Source organism: Cheilinus undulatus, linkage group 17 (genome assembly GCF_018320785.1).
Source record: "Cheilinus undulatus linkage group 17, ASM1832078v1, whole genome shotgun sequence".
NCBI lineage: Eukaryota > Metazoa > Chordata > Actinopteri > Labriformes > Labridae > Cheilinus > Cheilinus undulatus.
In genome coordinates, this window is record NC_054881.1 from 34,859,978 (window position 1) to 34,881,695 (window position 21,718).

Sequence of the window (21,718 nt, forward strand, 5' to 3'; positions counted from 1 at the left end):
TGCCCAAAGTGATACTTTGTTTGCTTGACTAATTTTAGTCTTGTTTACAGAGCCAATAAAAAGTATTCATCCCCTTAGATGTCTCACCATTTTACTGATTTTATTTATCAATCATGGTTAATGTAATGTAGCATTTTTGACAAAAAAATACAAAAAGATCATCTTTATTATCAAAGTATAAACAGATTTCTACAAAGTAAAGTAAATGTAATAAAAAAATATTGAATGTAAAATAAGTTACTGCATAAATACTCACTCCATTCAAGTCATTATTTAGTTGATACACCTTTGACTGCAATCACAGCACTGAGTCTGTGTGGATAGATCTCAATCAGGCTTGCACATCTGGAAACTGCAATTTCACTCCATTCTTCTTTGCAAAACTGCTCAGGCTCTGTCAGGGTTTGGGTGCGAACAGCCCTTTTCAAGTCCAGCCACAAATTCTCTATTGGTTTGAGGTCTGGGCTTTGACTCAGCCACTCCAGAACATTCACCTTGTTGTCTTTTAACCATTTATGTGTAGCTTTGCCTGTATCCTTTGGTCATTGTCTTGCTGGATAAAAATACATCTCCCAAGCCATATTTCTCTTACAGACTGGATAAGATTTGCCACCAGGATTTACCTGTATTTTGTCTAATTCATTTTACCCTCTGCCTTCCAGGGTTGACTGCCAAGAAGCATCTCCACAGCAGGATGCTGCCACCACCATACTTCACAGCGGGGATGGTGTGTTTGTGTTGATGTGCAGTGCAACATAGTGTCTTGTCTGATGACAATAAGGCACCACTTGGGCATCATCAGACCAAAGAACTTCCATCCACTTGGCCACGGAATCTCTTACATGCCTCTAGCTGAAATCTAGTCCAGATTTAATCTTAGTTTTCTTCAACATTGTCTTTCTCTTTTCCACTTAATAACAAAGCTATGACTGGTGAAGAACCCTGGACAACGGTCATATGCAGAGTCTCTCCCATCTCAGCTGCTGAAACTTGTAACTCCCTCAGAGTAGTCATAGGTGTCTTGGTAGCCTTTCTGACTAGTCTCCTTCTACCACGGTCACTCAGTTTGTGAAGACGGTCTGATCTAGGCAGATTTACACATGTACAACATTCCTTCCATTTCTTAATGATGGATTTAACTGAACTCTGGGGATGTTCAGGGCCTTGGAAATGTCCTTGTATCCATCCTCTGACTTGTACTTTTCAATAACATTTTCTCTGAGTGTTCTTTTGTCTTCATGGTGTAATGGTAGCCAGGAATACTGATTAACCATAAAATCAATAAAAAGGGTATCTTTAAGTCCTGTTTTCTGATTGAAAATCTCCTTCTTCTGTTTTTCAACAGTTTCACTAGTGTGAGCCACATTAAAGAGAAAACATATTTTGTTTTTGCACCTACCAGGTGACATTGCTAACAAACATTAGGATTAACTTGTCATAGAAGTAATCAATCTACTTCTTGATGGTCTGGTTTGCTTTTATAGCTCAAAAAGAGACATTAAAATCAATTTTGGTCTGCTTCCTACCTTGGTAAAAAACTCCTTACAGGAGCTTTAACGTGTGATAAATCTTAAATTTCTGTTGGAGAACTAGGAAGCAAAATATATTCATAAGTTTAACCCCTGTGTGAAAATTTGACGCAAAGCATGAAGAAGAAGAAAAACAGGAAGAGAAAAAACATTGGAAAGCAAAACAAAAAGTCGAACAGAGTAATAGTGGAACAGGCGGGTGTGGAAAACAACTTTTCTCTTTGTTTTTCTGTGCAGACAGCCTATCCACTCAGTGGCAAAACTCACAGCTTGGGTCTGGCGTGCTGCCTCCCTTGTCTCCCATGTTCCACATTTCTTTGCTGCTCCCTCCTATTTCAACAGTAATGATCATGTTGGATGAGGGAGCTTTGTGCTTTTTAATAGAGCTCTAATGGATGTGTCTCAAGACACAAACAGTGACAGAGCAGAATGATAACAGAAACATGGCTGCTGTTTCCAGTACTTATCTTATTAACATTTAACTGGACAGTTTGTTGCTGTTGTGAGTTGCCTGGATACCCCACTAACATGGATATTAGTGTGTGTCAGATGTGTTTGCACACGTGTCAGACACTGTGCGCTCATCTGCATCAGCAGTCACATGCAACTTAATAAGGGATGGCATTCATTACATTTGTTCCTGTGTCTTGTCCTGCCGCTCTGCAGAAACTCTCTGATCATGTGTGCTCGTCTTGGCAAGCGAGCTGTAGAATAAAGGTTAACCACGGGACTAGACAAAAGACATTCAGATTTGTATCTAATCGCATTTGGGAATCCAACATCCAGAGTGAGGAATAATGCTAGTCAAAGAGTGAAGTTTAGGGTCAGATCTTAGGACAGAAACCACAACAGAGTTAACTGCAGTTCTACTTAAATTGTTTTCTGATTGCAGCTCTGAGTGTTGTTGAAACAAGCCCCCATGCTTTCTTTTTCCCCCTCTGATGGCCACACCACATCTGGCCGAGGCAGCCAGGAGCCAAAGGCGGCTGTGGGAGATATTGGATTGTCCTCTGCTTCACCCTGTTATATACCATGAAACATGCTGGGTGTTCATTGACCATGTATGAAAGTATCTGTATATCTAACCCACAGCCAACTAGCTTTGCTGTGCAAAGCTGCAATTGTAAGCCAGGGGGCAAAAGACAAAATAATATCTATGTCATACACTTGGAAGCTTTAGTGGGGTAGTCAGGTATATTCTAAAGAAGTAAAGGAGAATGTTTTTCATTGCAACTGAGAGAATATTTACCATTTTTAATGTATCTTTAATATTTTTTTAATGCATTTTGTAAAGCATGGTGAAAGAGTTTTACAAAGCAAGTTTTAACAGCTTTTTCAAGCATCTTAGTTTTATTTTGGATACTTAAATTATTTTACTTTGTACATAGAAACAAAATTATTTCACAAAAAGCAAAAACTACCAGGGTCTTAATTATTGGCCTTCTTTAAAACTGACCTTTTTTGTTGAGCCATAGCACCAACCACAGTTGTGCAATGATGTGCTTTAATTTTGTCAAGCTCAAAACTTGAAAAATCAAGTTAAAACTGAGTGTTTTCTCCCAATTTACACACAGTATTAGATCTTCAGTAAGGATTTGAGCTGTCATTGGAGGAAGCAAAAGAAATCAGTTCAGACTTCAGAAAGAGAATTGTTGATGCTCACAAAGCAGGAGAAGGTTCTACAAAGATATCACAGCATTTCCAAGTGTCAAGAACTGGAGCGAGAAGTATCATCAAGAAATTCAAAGAGATCCACACAGTCCAGAACAAGCCTGGCAGAGGTAGGGAGAGAAAGATTTCAAAGACTCTGGAAAGAAAACTAGTGAGAGATGTGTCTAAAGACACCAGAACAACTGCCAAGACACTAGTGAATGACATAGCCAAGTTAGGGATTGTAGTCTCAAAGAAGCCCATCACTAGAGCCCTGCACAGGAATGGACCAAGACAAACAGAAGAGACACCTTCAAGCCAGACTGAAGTCTGCTCAGGACAACCGGGTGAAAGATTCTGCATCCTGGGAGCAAGTCCTTTGGTCAAGATGAGACCAAACTAGAGCTCTTTGGTCATAGGGTGTTGGTTATGTCTGGAGAAAGAAAGGAAAGGCTTTTAAACCAAAGGGCACAGTCCCTACAGTGAAACACGGCAGTGGGAGAATTATGCTGTGGGGATGCTTGAGTGCGTCCGGAACTGGAAATCTGCTAAAGGTGGAAGGAATCATGACAAAAAAGACAATGTGAAGATTTTGCGAGAAAACCTCAAGCAGTTAGCAGCAAAACTGGGTCCGGGTCATCACAGTTCCAAAACAAACATGGCTCCTGGTAAAGAACTACCTCCAGAAGACCAAAATGAATCCTACTGACCGGCCTGCTCAAAGCCGTGACTTGAATCCCGTTGAGAATCTTTCGGGTGAATTGAAGACCAAAGTCCATGCCAGAAGATGATCAAATCTGGAGGAGGCTGAGAGATATACCAAGAAGAATGGGCTGGGATTCCTCAGGAGACATGTCTGAGACTTGTTGAAAACTGGTTTTCACAATACAACAGCTTTGTTTAATAAAGAAAAAATCTTAATGCTTTCATTCAGCATGCAGTGGGATTAACATAGTGTTATGTAATTGTGTGGTACCGGCAACATTAATCAGGACAAACAGTCATAAACAGCAGTGTTCTACTTTATATCAGCACTCATATGTCTCTTGTCCGGTCGGAAAATGTGGACAGAACTGTTGTGTAATGATCTTTGTATCAGGCAGCAGAGAATTTCATGGTTTAAAAGCCACAACACTGCCACATTCTCTGATAAACAACATTTTCGAAGTACTAAAACACACTCCAAATGGTAAAATTAAAAAATAATCTAAAACACAGTGTCAATCACTTTGTGTGAGCCAACATACATTTTCAGAAAAAGGATGGAAAATAAGTTTAGGTTGTAGAACTGATGATAGTCTTTGAGGTTTTGGAGCCAGGTGCTGCCAGCTATAAGCTCTAAGGAGTGGAGTTTCATTGTGCTGCACCGCATATCTCAATGACAATAAATAAACACCAATTATCATACTTTCCTGAGAAGACTTCCCACGGCCGACTGGTAGAGCTGACTGTTTGCTGCTGAGGCTCGTGCAGTCACGTAACAGTAGAACAGAAAGTTCTCATAAAATCAGTAGTTGCTGCACCTCATAGACGACAACTGCAGGTATGATTTAATTGTTTGAAGGTGCAAAACATCTTCAACTTAAAGCTCCCGTGAGGAACTTGTGTTTGATTTAAGCACTTCCTGTGGACAATGCAGCACTCTTTATGTGTGCAGATTTTATCCTGTAAATGTACAGACTTATTTTTCAAGCAAATGTTTCCTCCTGCTTTATTCTACATTCAAATGTATCAGGCTTTTTCTTTAGGTATAGCATGCTGCAACCTTATCTGCTACCTACCCTCTCTGTTACTTTTACAGGCATTAATAATAACCATATAGAAATAATCAATCTTAGTCCTGATGGTCAAATTTGCTTTTTAAGTCATAAAAAGGCATTTGAGTCTTTTTCATGCCCAGCTAAAAACTCTTAGCATGGGTTAGCATGTGCTTCCTGAGACCACACATATGAAAAGCTCAGTCTGTCTCAGACTACACAACAGCTTCTCAATCATTCAGACTCATCTGGACAGAACATTTATGATTTACCGTACAGCAGAGCGACAGCATGGGGAGAGAACTCAAAGTCCATTTCCTCCCTGCTGAGAACATGTTTTCACGTAACCTAGCAACAGGGAAATAGCTTAAGCATATTAACATCATTGACCGTGCTAACCTTTTTAGCCCAGACAATAAGCGGAAAAGCTGCATCATAAGTGGCAGTTCTCTGGTGTTAATTGCATATTTGACAACCTCAGTAGCTATTTGAACTATGCCTGTCATTTCATAACCATGTCTTTTTCATACACACCAGTTAATGTGTAACTATAGGTGTGATCTCCGTCTGGCTTTGTCTCTCTGTGTTTTCAAGTTTGACTTCAGGATAGACCTTATTGTGTCAGCAATGATTAAGTTAGAACTCCTGATATAACTGCTCTATTTAGAAATTGTCTTAGTAGATAACATAAAGGCAAATCAATAAAGGTCTGTAGTGTAACTCCTGACTCTGATCCATTTCACACCTGCACCATGCAGCACAAAGTGTCTATTTAAGGACCAAAGAATGTCAACTATGATGGAGTGACATAATAGTACAAAGTTGTAGCCACATTCATCATGTCCTGGCACTCTTGGAATGTTTTCGATGACTGAAATAGTCAGTTTCAGTCAGTAAGAGATCGTCAGACACATAAATCCAATCTCATCTCTCCGTCTAAAAGTGTTGTTGTTTATCTAGATTCATCTTTGTATGCCTGTAAATAGAAGGTTGGTGTTCTTGTTGTCTTTGTAGAGCTTGTTTTCACTCTCTTTAATGAGATCTATATCTGTGAGAGCAATGAAAAGCCAGAAATACATGTCTTGTTTGAGCACACATTCCTGGTCAGTGAAACTACTTCTGAACAAAGGTAATGTACAGTACCTATAAAAAGTATTCACCCTCTTGGATGTGTTAGCCTTGAATAGATTTTATAAATCATTCATGGTCAATATCATTTGGCTTTTTTTTTTTTTTGACAAAAATGACAAATTGAGAACAGATTCTACAAAGTAATGTCATATAGGTAAAAATATGTAAGAGAAAATAAATGATTACATAAATATTCACTCTCTTCATGTCAGTATTTAGTAGAAGCATCTTTGGCTGTAATCACAGCACTGAGTCAGTGTGGTTAGGTCTCAATCAGGCTTGCACATCTGGACACTGCAAAACAGTTCAAGCTCTGTCAGGTTGCACCGGGATTGGGCGTGAACAGCCCTTTTAAACTCCAGCTACAAATTCTCTATTGGACTGAGGTCTGGGCTTTGACTCAGCCCTTCTAGAACATTCACCTTGCTGTCCTTAAACCACTTCTGTGTAGCTTTCACTGTATGCTTCAGGTCACTGTGTTGTTGGAAAATGAATCTTCTCCCACGCTGCAGTTCTCTTGCAGACTGAATGGGATTGTCCACCAGGATTTTCCTATATTTTGCCATGTTCATTTAACCCTCTAACTTTACTAGCCTTCCAGGGCTAACTGCTGAGAAACATCCCCACAGCATGATGCTGCCACCACTATGCCTCACAGTGGGGATGGTGTGTTTGGTGTCTGCCAAACATAGCGTCTTTTCTGATGGCCAAAAAGCACAATTTTAGTCTCCTCAGACCAAAGACCTTTCTCCCACTTGACCATAGTGGGTCATCAGTGTCTTGGTGGCCTCTCTCACTAGTCTCCTTCTTGCTCAGTCACTCAGTTTGTAAGGAAGGCCTGATCGCGACGGATTTACATATGTGCCATATTCAAGGATGCTGTGTGTATAGGAAAACTAATGGAGTTTCTTTGTGAAAGTACAATTCAGGGGACTTTATAAACTGGAAAGGACACTTTGTCCGATCTAAAATACTTCAGAGAACTAAACACAAAATCACCTTTGGGCCGTGTATCTGAATGGAAATCAGTCCTTGAATCTTCATCCTACAGATGGCTGCACTTCTTCAAAAAACTGAAGAAAGGCTGGGGGAAGTGGAGCTATTGGTTTTGGTCTGAAAAAAAACTGGAGCTGAAATGCGACATCTACTAGACTTATTTATTTTTTTGCTAACAACAACAATGTTTTTGACATAGAGCTGTTGCTTCCAGTGGTTCTATGAACCTAAATATGGGAGCTAAATATACAAACACACCTAAAAAACTTTGTGTGCAACCAGATATAAATCAAACACCAATCATGACCCATTGTTGTTAAGGAAGCCTTTGTTGTTTTTTAGTTATAGTGTACATGAGATGTTTGATGTTTCATTGTGCATCCATTCCCTGCAGTAGATTGCATGCAGCTGGACCACTATGGGCTATTTTAAGACCATTTTCCCACGATTACAGCTCAGAGGTTCGTTTCTGCTTTGATGTGGTGAAGGAATGACATGACATGCAAACTAGACTTTTTTCTCTCAACATGCTCTTCAGCTTTGAGAGTGTGCGTGCTTCGCCTCCATTTGTTTTGGTCTGACACTACAGGGGCTCTTCTTTACATTCAGCTACAGAAAAATTGAACAGGGATTGGATTGGGTGCTCATTAAATTGACTTTTTTGATTCATCAAATCTTAGTTATGTTTTGTAGCATCTTATATGTAGCACAGTTCTTTACACCAAAACCTTCCCTGGTGGACCCCTAATGAATCTGTTTTCTTTTCTTTGAAGCATGTCTTAAGGAGCAGAGGGCTTTCATTTAAAGTGCTCCAGACACTACACTAAAGCTTCAATAGACTCAAGAGCCCCAGAATGCCAGGGACTTCTTTGTTGTGATGGAAAAAGCAGAGGAGCAAGCAGAACTGAAGACTTTGGCAGATTCTGTGCCACATGCTAAACAGCAGGGAACTAGTGAAAACTAAAAAAGAACTTTTCTGTAATTAAACATGATTTAGATGCTTGGTCAGTTAAACACAGTAGCTTCAACATTAAGGTTTAAGAACCTTTTTTGGTCATTTATTTATTTTTTCATGCTTTCAACAATTTAACAATTTAACAGAACAAGATTTCTAATCTAAGGACCACAGTATTACTGAGACCAAAATCTTTCTTAGCTGTACTGTTTTACATTTAACTGGTATTGAAGTCTAAATTTTAGACCTTTCCGTTGGCTCCATCTAAATATTTTTTTTTTTAGGAATAAGGGGAACAACTATAAATCCAAAGAACCTAGATATAAAGTCAATCAGTGGTTTTCACATTGTATTTGCCCAAGGCCCACTTGAAATCTAGCCGTAATCTCAATGCACACCATGTTCCTATCCATACAAAACAGCCTCTTAAACTTTAGTTGTTGTATGGTTGCAATAATAACACATGCTTTTATAAATTGCCACGGTACACCTAAACTAGCCTCAAGGCACACCAGTGCCATACCATTTGAGAACCAGTTATGTAGATCACTAGACGCACAAACTAAGGCTACAATGCAAGAAACATCAATCCTAGTTCGGTATTCAATGCTCAAAAATTTCCTTTTGAACCTCAAGTGCACAGCATCAGCTGTGCAAGAATCACTGGACACTTTTTAATTATCAAATCAAGAGTTTAGTGTTGGACCCCCATCTGCCACTATAACAGCCTCCACTCTTCTTTGAAGGCTTTCTACATTATTTTGGAGTGTTTCTGTGGGAATTTTTGCCTATTCATTTGGTAAAGCATTTGAGGTTAGGCACTGATGTTGGATAAGAAGCCTTGGATCGCAATCTATGTTCCAGTTCATCCCAAAGGTGTTTGATGGGGTTGAAGTCAGGGCTCTGTATGGCCCAGTCAAGCTCTTCCACACTGAACTCATCAAACCATGTCCTTATAGTGCTTGCTTTGTACACTGGGGCACAGTCATGTTGGAGTAGAAAAGGGCATTCCCCAAGCTGTTGCAACAAAGTTGGAAGCATAGCATCATCTGAAATGTTTGTATGCTGAAGCATTAAGATTTGCCTTCATTGGAGATAAGGGGCCTAGCCCAGACCTCTGGAAATAGAACCAAACTATCATTTCTCATTCAATGAAGTTCAAAGTTGGAACAATGCAGTAAGGGCAGTAAGGCATTTGACTGCCAAACAGAGAAGCGTTTTTCGACCACACCACAATCCAGTGGCAGTGTGCTTTACACCAGTGGTTATAGACTGGTGAGTCAGGACCCAAAAGTGGGTTGTGGAGCTCTTTTAGTGGGTTGCAAATGTGTGCCAAGAAAAAAAACAATGGCAAAATGTCTGAGTGCAGAAGCCCTAAGTCTACAGACAGTAAATCCACACATTTTTTTTTAAGTCTATCTATTATGATGGGTAAATGTCAGTATTTGTCTCAAGATTTCTACTAATTTATTTCCTTTCCTTTGCATAGTAAAGCTGTTTTACCACAATAACAAGGAAATTCCGCAAGAAATTACCAAACTTCCCTGCTTTCTTGGAAAAATTGAGTAAAATAAGATGCATGCATGCATGCCCTTCTATAATAATGTGTTTTTTTTAATCATGTTTTCTTTGTCCTGTCTGTCCAGTCATTTTTTTTCTACGTAGGATCCAAACTGCACAATTTTTCCTAAATAAATACGAGTGATTGAACTTTTTCTTTTAAATTTGGGTTGCAATTTCTTTTAAGGAGGAGATGGTGGGTCCCGATGCCGGACACCACTACATCCAACGCTTGGCATTGGACTTGGTGATGTGAGGCTTGCATGTAGCTGCTCGACCATGGAAACCCATTCCACCAAGCCCGCTGCACAGTTTTTCCGCCAACATTTATGCCAGTGGAAGTTTAGAGCTCTTGGTGACTTTCATGCACCATGTACCTTGGCAGTCGTTGACCCTGCTCTGTCATTTCCTGTGATCTTCTGCTATGTGACAGAGTTGCTGTTGTTCCTAAATGCTTACACTTTCTAATACTATCACTTACAGTTGACTGTGGAATATCCAGCAGGGATGAAATCTCACAAACGGTCTTATTGCAAAGGTGGCATCCATCGCAGTACCATACCATGAGTCACTGAGCTCTTCAGGATGACCCACTTTGTATCACACAGAAATGTTTGCAAATGGAGACAGCATGTCTGCATGTGTACATGTGTTGAGCTGTTACCTCTGCAGAGTGAGGCTGAGGCGGTCTGTGCAGGCCTTTATCTTGTTCTGGGCCTCTAGGTGATTCATGCTCTCCGTGGAAATGCCATCGATGGACAGAATGATGTCTCCAACACTCAGCTTAGCTCTGGCTGCCTTCCCTCCATCAGTGAGCTGCAATTAAATAAATTAATTAAACATGATCAGCATAGACAAAGAAGAGAAATTGTTCAGCTGCTCAAATCTTCATCCCACGTCTTAGTTTGTATTCAAAGTTCTAGAACTGTATGTTTAAAGCAGTAAAGAAAAAAATGTCATGAATGCAATATCTGTTGATTTACTTCTTGTAATCACCAAGCTGTGTTTTCCTCTCCCTTTCCTGTCTTATGTAACCGTTGTCAGATAAGAGGGGCATTTTTCTCCCTTAACAGCATCCCAACATCCATGAGACAGGATTCTACACCCATCACAACAATCTGCCTTTTTAAAAACAACAAAAAATGTACAGATTAATGACCAAAGATGTATTTTTGTGAGATTATACCCGATGATCTAGCTTTGTAAAGCAAACTCCATGCATTGTAGGTTAAAGATGTAAAATTTTTAAATGGTCAGTGGTTTGATATTTCTACTAAAAATCATCAAAAACGAATCACTTTTCACTACTATTTAAGGCCTCCTTTGAAGCCATGTGTACCAGCTTTAACCTCAAATCTAGACAACCATGTGTCCACCACAGGGAGGGGAAAAGTAGGGTAGTGTTCTTTCAGGTACTCTGTCACGCTGACACACAGGAAGTAACAGAATAAAACCATGACTATGGGATGACTCTGTACCAGGTGTGGTAGTTTACTAGTGCTTACACAGTACTCATCAATCACTCACCATCCTCCTAAAGCAACCACAACAAGTACAGCCACGCTGGGAACCAAAACAAACTCTGTTTACTTATCATTTTATGCTGGCTGTCATTGGATCAAATCTTTACGTCATCTTCCAGCAATGTGCGGGAACAAAACTCATGTTGCCTGAAGCCTTACTATTAAAAAGATCATGGGAAGCTTGTACATGTAGAGAATGACAGCAAAGATGAGGTGAATGTGTGAGAGAATGTGAAATATATTGAAGAGGGTGTTAAGCAAGGTGTGAGGAAAGAGACTGTATCAGTCAACTCCACTGAGTGGTGGGTTTCCCCAAAATTAACCGAAAATCCAATTGATACTGACTTCTCTGATCTCAAAATTATTCGACCCCTAAACAGAGTCCCTCACAACAGCTCAAATATGCAAAACCAGTGTTGGTTCAAGGACACTTGATGCAACTAATCAAGGGTTTCACTAGCTGCAACAGGTTTGCTTGAGCTGGAAAAATGAAATACCTGAAATGCAAAGGGTTTGTTGAGTAACACGCTTGACTGTATGTAAGAAATGTGGCAAAGTCAAAAGAATGGTCCTAAAAGTTCAGAAAAGATCACTGGCCTTCACAAACAAGGAACAGGATACAAAAAGATAGCAATGGCACTAGATGTTCATGGAGACACCAATGGAAGTATAGTTCACAAGTTCAAAGTTACAGAAGCAGTGGTTGCACTACCTGGACAGGGCAGAAAAGGCAGCTGTCAATGGCTGCAACTGAATGTAGACGTTTCCATGCCTGAACTCCTAGATGTACACTACTACTGACCCAAAGAACAAGATAAGTCAGCTCCAGTGTGATCAAAATCAAAGAAATAAGCCACAGAGGTTTTAGGGTTCTGTTATATGAGCGATGAAACAAAACTGGAACCTTTTGGCATGATGGATTAGTGGTATGTCTGGAAGAAGAAGAATGAAGCATACACTGAAAAGAACACTGTGCCCACAGTTATGGCGGTGGCTTAGTGATGCTTTGGGGCTGCTTTGCATCCTCTAGCACTGGAAACCTGCAGCATGTGGAAGGCAAGATTAATTCATCTTGTAATCTAGGAAGATTACAAGATGAATGCCGCCTCAGAGGAAACTGAAGCTTGGGCATCATTGGAGCTTCTTACAGGACCATGATCCCAAGCATACCTCAGATTCCACCGAGGCTTGGTTGCAGAAGTAGTCCTGGATGATTCTACAATGGCCATCACAGTGGCCTGACTTGAACCCAAGGAAATCTCTAGTGGGATTTGAAAAAGGTGGTTACAGCATGCTGACCCAAGAATATTACTGAACTGTAGGCCATGGCACATGAGGAATGGGTGAACATTCCTCAGAAGTGCTGCCAGAAGCTGGTGTCTGAATATGCAGCTCGTTTGCAAAATAACCTATTGGAACTAAAATCGCTATTTTTCATAGCTTTTTAAATTTTAGTTTTAGCATTTAAATGAAATGCATTTTAGCTTTAGTCACATTTTAGTAATTTCTACCCTTATTAGTTTTAGTCTAGTTTTAGTCAATGAAAACTCAAAACATTTTAGTCTAGTTTTAGTCCATAAAAAGTCTTCACATTTTAGGCTTTGCTTTTAGTGCAAGCATTTATTTTCTTGTCTAAATTTGATACCAAATCATGGTAGTGTGTTCTCTGCACCCTGCCAAACCTGGGGTCCCTGCTTGCTATTGTTTTTTGACAGATTTACCCACAGTGGAGAAATATCAGAGATTTTGAATGTCCAACAAAAACTAAATTACATTTTAGTCTAGTTTTAGTCAGTTCAGTCATCACAGATCTATTTTTGGTAGTTTTAGTCTAGTTTTTGTCATGGAAATAAAGGCTGTCAAAGAAAAGTTTTAGTCATAGTTTTAGTCAATGAAATTAATACTGCATTGGAGACCTGGTGGCAGGCAACGGTGGAGGCCTAGATGTACCAATCCCCAGCAGTGCAGATGTAAAATAGTGAAATTTCAAAATGCATTGTCAGAATCCTTACTAGCAGATATTGACAAAATCCAGCTCTGATTTATTTAGTTAAAAGTTCACTTCATTTATTGGCCAACAAAATAATTCAATATGAACATGAAATCTTGAATTTACATCCAAAAAAGATTGCACTGCATCCTAAAGACTTCCCAGTAGCTCAAAAGGAGCAAATGGCCCTTAAAGCTTGCCATTGTGTTAAGCCTCATTATAACATAGGGATAAAGAGTGTGAGGGAGGGAAAGAATGAGGAAGTGACACTGCTGGTGGCAGTGGAGCAGTGTTTTTCTTGTGTCATTATCACGTAGATCAGTAGCGGGAAGTGCAGAATGTATAGCCGAGGCTGATGTATGCATACCAACGTCTTGGAGACCTAAAGAGCAGCCACATGCTACTCACAAAGGAGCAGGCATGAACACGGCTTTAACGGGTTCACATGCTCGCTCATTCAGTGTCCGACACCGACTCATACACCCACACCTGTCAGCGTTTAGCAAGTCTTTCCTGACTCATTCGCTTTCAATAAAATTACTCATTATTCTCAAACGCAGAGGGAAACACAGCGCGTGTAATCACTCGTTAGGGATCACTGCTGGCTCTGATGTCCTCTTGCAGACAGCTCCAGAGGTTAATGGGAGGAAAAAAAGCTGCTAAAGGATTGCTGAATGAACGCGGCCCTGGGACACGGATTCCTCTCTGTTAATCTCACCATGTCTCTTTCTCACAAGCCTGTTTGTGTTTGTCAGAGAGGAAGAGAGGGAGTGAAAGGAGACCTCGCCTTGTAAGGATGTGAGAAAAGACAATATTGTTCACCTCTATATATGGTCATTCTATAAACATGCAGACTTTACAAACTTGAAGAGGAGGTCAGAATGTGTGTTTTTGTATGTGGTCAGCAACGTTTCATGCTTTATTCTGCTGTGAACAGAGAACACTTTATAAATCCAAACTCCTTCCAGTCAAACACCGTCTTTCTCACATGGATACCAAACAAATAGATGTCACAGTAGGAATCCTGGGCATCCACAGTCTATATATATAAATCTAGAGAGGTTGGAGGCACTCGTGATGGAGAGCAGATAAAAAAAATGAGCTGGAACTTTGGCCATGCAACTACTGCTTTCTCAGGAGAGGAGGCAACAACCAAAGATTTTGCATACTAAGGGACAAAAGTTGAAAACATTTCTTGGTCACATTCATCCAAGTTTAAGACAGAAAGTCACAGACTTAGCGGCTACAAGCCAGAGCACTGGCTTTTATGCTAAATTCAGTGGAGAGAGGACGCTTCCAAATGAATGAAGTGTCTTTCCAACTGAGATTACATGAATGGGATTCCAGCCACATAATGGTGTTACTGCTGTGCACCTCTCCACACGGCTGATTTTACCACTGAGCAGTTACTGGTAATGACCAGATGCTCCACACTCTTACAGATGTAGATTTAATACAGTTTATTTCCAAAGACTTGGACTGTCAGCCTAAGGCTTATGGGAAACCGTCTACTAGGAGATGTAGCTTTGAGTCTCTAGCTTTGAACCATTGCAGAAGGTGAAGAAAATTTCAAGTGGATTTTGTTCAAAAATGACAATAAAAGGCAGAGCAGGAGCCTAGAAAAACAAACAGCCCACTGCTTCCATCTGTTCTCAATCTGACTCTTGAACAGTAATAATCAAATACAGAAAGAATTAAAGACCTGGAAACAAATCTGACTAATTTAGGTTGAAGGTTGTCAAAATGTTTAATATTTCTATAGAAACCACATAAATCTATCCAATATTTTCCATACCACGTTTCAAAACAATACAATCTTTGTTTTCATGCTTCTGCTCTGACAAAGCTGGGGCAAGAGGCATTTTATTCTTGGGCTGTCTGCTCACATTTACATACAAAATATCTCAAAAACACTTTTGGAGATATTTTGGTCATTTTTTGCAAAATTTCCAACCTAAGTCAAGAGTGACCGATTTGGATTTTCACGACGTCAAGGTCGTTGGGCCTCATGTTCATCCCTTGCTTCTGAACTCATTAACTTCAGAATGCTTTGAGGGACTTGTTTCAAACTTAGCACACATAAACTTAGCACAAAAAGTAAGGGAATTTGTGTTTGGTAGATTATTTTGTTGATGTAACAATGCTTCTGTGCAATAAATCTTAATAAATTAGATCCCATATCTCCACAGTCTTGGACCGAACTCTATCCTCCAAGATGACAAGTGACAAACACAACCACATTGGCTGCCTTGTGACAAATGCTGATTGAAGAATGGGATGCCATCCCTCAGCAGTGTGTGACCAGAATGAGGAGGAGGTGCCAGGCTGCTGTGGCTGTATATGCTGCTGAGGCTCCAGTTTGATGAATGAATGAATTGTTAAATTGCCAATTTGTCTTGTTTTTCACACTTCATTCATCCAATCCACCAAACAATAGTCAACAGCAGAATAAGCTGTTTGGCATTGGCAGAGAGGATGTGGCAAATTGTTCATGGGTTTGACCCACATACTAAACTCTGCTGCTCATCCCACAAATGCTTGTTCCTTACAAATGTGGCACCATTTTAAAGGGAAATAAACGGGCTTTTAAAATGTATAAGATTTATTACAACAAAGAGATAATCTACCAAACTAGAATCATGATCGAGACTAATGTTCATCCTTTGCTTGTGAATGTGAAACCTTAAGACCGCTTAGAGATAGAGGGGTGTTTTTTACATTTTGCACAAATGTTCGTCCTCACTCAGAGTTAACTTACTAGATTTAGAGCTCAAAGATCAAGGTCCCTGGGCTTCATATTGATCCACTGCTCATACGATTTCTACAAATCACACAAATAAAGACATCACCCAAGCCCTTCTTATTAACACCAGTGTAGAAAAATATTGTTGCTGTATATATTTTTGTGCAATTGTGGTTGTGCAAGATATTACCATATTTGGTGGATCAAAGATGTTGAATTTCCGACAGCTGTGTGTTGACATGTCATGTGACATAATAACCCATGGTCATGACTACCACTAGTTTTTCCTGTATATTCATATTTGTTTTCTCAGGTGTACCTTGGCAGATGTTTGGAGATCTTATAGATGAATCCTTCTCTGAATATAAACCATTACACTTGTTGCACAATCAACTTTGACAGAGGCCTTAAACTGAAAAAGTCTGAGTGATGAGACGCCCTGCACAGTGTGAATGTGAAGCTACCTGATGTGGAGCACCTGGACCCAATCGCTTTACCCAGGCTTTTAAAGCTGACTTCCTGTTAACCTCGCTCTCTCACTCAGCCAGACCCATGCCTACCCTGTCCTTTAGATTAAGCCTTGGTTCATTTACTCGATGGCACTTTTTAGTAATGAATCTTGATCCAACTATTGGTCATCCATACTTCTATCATTTTTTTGTCATGTCCCTTGAGCCAGTTCACTTAAATTATAATTTTTGGTGAAAAAAATAACTTCATGCAGCTCTGTTTTTTCATAAATTAACAAATGTTAACAAATCTAACAAATTTCAAACTCTTTTAAAATCTTTTTAAAACAACCAATCTTCTTCAAATTTGTTTAAAAAAAAGGAGCTGGACTCCAGGTCACACCTTTAATGACATAGATATGTAAAAGCTGTTTCTTAAAGAGAAACATTAAATATTAAGTTATTTATGTACTCTTACATTTTACCATTACAAGGGTAGATACCACACATGTGCATCAACAGTTTCATTTAAATGCAAATTTTTGGACAAAAGAACATAAAACAGAGAAAATTACAGCAGAACATGTTCAAATCTGACTCAATTAAAATACTGATAGGCATGAAAATATTGTGAAAAACTTGGGTGCAAATAGGTTAAATCTAATGGTATTATTAGAACTCTATTAGGGTTTAAAGGTGTTTGCATGTTCTCCCTGTGCATGCATGGGTTCTCTCTGGGTACTCCAGTTTCCTCCCACCACCAAAAACATGCTTTTTAAGGTAACTGGCGACTCTAAATTGGCCGTGGGTGTGAATGTGAGCACGCCTGGCTGTTTGTCTCTATATGTCAGCCCCATGTTTGACTGGCGACCAGCCCAGGGTGTACGCTGACTCTTGCCCAATGACAGCTGGGATAGGCCCAGTGACCCCCAGTGGGATAAGCGGCGTTAAAAAAATGGATGGAAAAAATTCTTTCACACCTAGCAGATTTATTTGTGTGATTTAGACTGCCTTTTCTGTTTTTCTGATCAACATTCAACTAGAAGTATGCATACTTTTCCATACCATCAATTCATAAAATAACATGGGCTGCATCATCTTTAGATAACTGAAATCAAAAGCACCTCAGTGCAAAAAATTTGACAACTGTACCGACTGTTGCCAAATCTGCTAATGCAACGGTTGTATTCCCCAACTGATTATTGCTGTACTGTATTTGGAATTACAGCTTTTCTTACAGACATACTTCATGCCAGGTGCCATATTTAAGCACAGATGGGATGTTAATGATCTTCCATCCCACTGAGCTAACTTCCTGCCTTCAGTGAATATTCAGGACTAAGGAAAAGGACTGTGGTCTTTTCATTTTTAAGAAGTCATGTTACAGGAAGTGTCTTGCGGTGAGGACTGAGGGCCTGTGAGATGCATGTCATGTCTGTGTTGGGCAGAGGCGAAGACAGAGGACCTTATATGGAAAAGACTCAGGCCTTACACTATGTCATCACGCACAAGGCTAAGGCAAATTGACTTACTCAGACTTTGTAATTACAAAGTTGAATAACTTGTTTGCACATTTTTACTGGGAGCAGTTGGAGTTTTACAAGGCTGGGGTTTTGTTTGTTAGTTTTGACCTAATGAATCAAATGTGGCTGAAAATCTGACTGATGACTTTAAAATGTCTCTTAATTTTGAAGTCAGTAGGGTGTTTTCCTTTCAGGCGGTAGGGCTTTCCCTGCATGTTTTCCACCTGTAAAGCTTATCTAAAAGGAACTGTTCACTCTGTAGAATCTCATCTCAAGCAGAGGCCATCGGATTTTACGAAGAAGTCTGCTCTTGTACACCTGCAACACCTTGCACAAACTTTTAAAACAGTGAAGGAGTGCACCCAAGGGGATAAAATAGCAAAGGCTCTTTTCCCTTGAGCCAAACATCACAATTAAGGCCACTTGAGCAGAGGTAGACCCGTGGTTGTCATGGTTTAACCCCAGTCTCTACATCAATCAGGCTGCTGGAGATTCCAGGCAGACCTTCATACAAGCTCTTAGTCAAATCGCCATGACAACGCAAACAAAACAGCACAAAGCAGTACCAATGCTGCGCTGAATACTGAATGCTCTTTAGTCAGGTCAGAAACAAACCCAGGGCTGACTGGCACCACTGACGCACATGATATGAAAAGGCTTTGAGACGTGTTCAGGCTTCAGTCTAGTTTCTACCTCCACCACAGATTCATTCAACACTCCTGCAGCGTTTATAAATACAGCTGAGCTGTTAAATTTCACCTGCAGCTTGGACTGCATACTACTAGTGCTGCAGAGTGTTCTGACAGCTTAAACTGTCAAACGAAGCAGTTGGTGATTAAAAATTTGGGCATCTAGACTTGAAAACAGCCTGCCTGAGGAGATGAAGTCTGCAAACTGTCTCATTGACATCACATTATACTTTAAAAATAGTTACTAGCATGGTAGGAATGTTATGAAGTGGTGAAGTATTGAATATCTGTTTAAGTTGCTATTTTATCAGTGATTTGTGTACATGTATCATTGGCAGTAACAATATACTCCTATATTCTACATTATAACTTTGGTTGTTTTGCCTCTCTGTCCCTCTGTCTGTCATTTAGACTGGTTCTGCTCACAGATTCTGCCTTTTAAAGGGAAGATTACATCAACACTGTCGCTAATTGCCTCTCATTGGTTGATCAGTTTTGTTTGTTATATGTTCAATAATGTTTGTTTTTTTCCTAAAAGAAACAACAATATGGTCTATTGTGCAGATTGAATGAAGTTCAAATCACATTTTGGTTTAACATATGAAAAAAGTCAATTGACTGATTAATTGAATTAAAGTCCAAGTTGTGACTGTGATCCTGTCTTAAGTTGGAATTTTATGGATTGTTCCTTTAAAAACTTTGAGCAAAGGCAAAAGAAAATAGCACAATTGATCTAAATCAAAAAGTGATTGCTTGGTTATTCTTTACAGCTCTGCCATACAGCATTAGGAGGATTGGAAGCAGATGCCGTCAGTATAACTCTAGGGGGATCAAACTGGATCAAACACGCACTGCAGATATTTACAGAGCCCAGATGTATCCTGAACTCATCTTCAGGACCCCAAAGAGAATCACAATGTGCTAAGTATGCCGTGTGAAGTGTACATGCATGAAGCTGTAACATATTTGAAAGATTTAAGTGGTTTCTGATTAAATTCCTGTTTTCCGTGTATTAACACTCAGGAGATTTAAAGCCACGAGACAGATAAAAGAATTACACACAATCTGTTTGGCAGCAATGCAGCACAGACCACAAACTATCCATCTCAAAGGTTTCCTGAAATGCCAGGGGAATTTTTCACTGCGTGAGTTTATTTTTTCTGGACGCGAGCTGAAACAAAAGTTACGGCTCAATGTCAGACAGAGCAAGACAGATTATTCTTTATCCGATGAGCTCCACAAGATATAAACTTCTCTTTGTATGAAGCACAAATCATTGACGAAAAAAAATGAGGTAAAATTTCCACAAATGACAGGAATTACTTCCTTTTGCTTCAGCATCTAATAATGCAGTTTAGATATTTGCATTACTTCCTGTTAGTATAACCCCATTACAAAGCGTTTTTCTTAAAACTCCTCAGAGCTGAAGCATCTGAATGCCTCTCAGTGTCAGTGTCTTGGTCTACAGATCTTGCTTGAAAAAATTTTTCAAAACTTTTAATGCAAGGACAAATTGAACTTTGAGACAATCTTTCAAATTGAAGACATGCTCAAGTGAAAGTATATACATTTTGTAACTTCATCGAAGACAGCATAAAGCATGCAGCCCATGTAAGATTCTGCAAAGAAAACCTTCATTTTGATCCTGTTATTGGACATGTTAATAAAAAGATTAAAAAGATTATTGAACCTGAAGTCCAACCCACACCACCTGCAGCAGCCAGGGTGGGAGCAAATACATCAATACCCAGAAACTGGTTTGCAGTGGCCACTAAGGGCCAAATGTGAGGGGTATGCAAAAGCAAAAGCATGAGGTATGAGGACCATATGTGGAAGGGGGTCCTCAGTGCTTATCCCAGGCAGCAACCTCCAGTGTTGAAAAATTAAGCCAATGCAGAAGTGCATTGTGGGCAGGTACACTGTAGGCGTTTCCCAGGATGCTCAAGGCCCACCTCAACTTTGCATCGTTGCAGCTGCTCGGATAACCAGAACTTAATCTGAGACAGCATTTCCATTATCATGATTGCTATCCACAGGCCATCTACAGCAGATGTCCTTGTTGGGGCTTTTAACTCGCTGAGTGAGGAAGCAATGCACCAAAATGAAGATCCAGGCATTTGGAGACGCCTTGGATGCTGCTATCAAATCTGTGTCAGTGAATAGTGGGAGCGTGGAAGTTGTAGAGCAGGTCAACTACCATGGCAGCGAAACGCATCAATCCGCTGACTGCAAGGCTGAGCTCAACTGCAGATTTGGACTCATGCATGGGGTGATGGGTTCGCTGAGCAAGACAGTGTGGCGTTCCCAGTATCTGAGCTTGCAGACGAAAGTCAGAGTCTTTGGTGCCTTGGTCCTTCCAGTCTTACTAATACTCTTGTGAGGCCTGGATGTAACAGATGGCCTGAGGCGCCAGCTGGACTGCTTTGTGACAACTTTTCTTCTAAGAATCTTTGGGTAGGGTTGGCAAGACAAATGCATACGTGCTCAGGAGAGCGGGGATGGGAAGGATCAGCTGCATGAATTGGGAACAGCAGCTGGGTTTTTACGGGCACCTGGCACGCTTTCCCAGGCCGGATCCAGCTCACCGCATACTGGGTGCTATGGAACTGGTGGGCTGGTCCAGATACTGGTGGTGACCGCATGCATTGTGGATGGGACATCGGCAATGGTCTCCAAAATTATGCCTCAGAAACTAATAAGCAATGTCTCTGATGCTATTGTTAGTGTTAAATCAATTCTATGGAATATCTTTCACAAAAGGCCTAAAGTGATTTGCGTTTATCTGAAGTTTATTTACATAATTTATCTGTTAACAAAATAAATATAATTCTTTATAAATGAAACGAATTCCATTAACCATAAATAATGTGTATTTTTAGTAAATAAGTTATTTAGCTCCATCTGTGGCTCTTTGAACAAATGCCTCTCCCTTCTTCTGTTGATGTGGGTTGCTCAGATACACCACATCATCACATTCCTCTTCTTTAAGAGTGAAGGAAGTTTCACCATATTAACACATAATGGACGGCAGTGAAGTAGAACAAATCCTGAAGCTCAGAGCCAACTGCAAACATGGAGCTAAAATTAGTTTGTGTTATGTTCACTAAGAGCATCACACGCAACTAAAACAACAACCAGAAAGACGCCAGAGACATGGGGGGAAGTGAGGGGTCAATGGGAGAAGAGGGAGAGATCAACCCTGAAGTGACCGACAGTGACCAAA

General features: G+C 40.0%; 1 protein-coding gene across 2 annotated transcripts in view; it reads right to left on the minus strand.

The window, feature by feature from the left end:
- The window catches only part of pdlim5b (PDZ and LIM domain 5b), a 61,387-nt gene that overhangs the window by 25,339 nt on the left and 14,330 nt on the right, over positions 1–21,718 (minus strand). For both annotated transcript variants that reach the window (XM_041810624.1, XM_041810625.1), the window contains exon 3: positions 10,243–10,394. In XM_041810624.1, the coding sequence (XP_041666558.1) occupies positions 10,243–10,394 (152 nt within the window). The remainder of the gene's footprint in view (positions 1–10,242; positions 10,395–21,718) is intronic.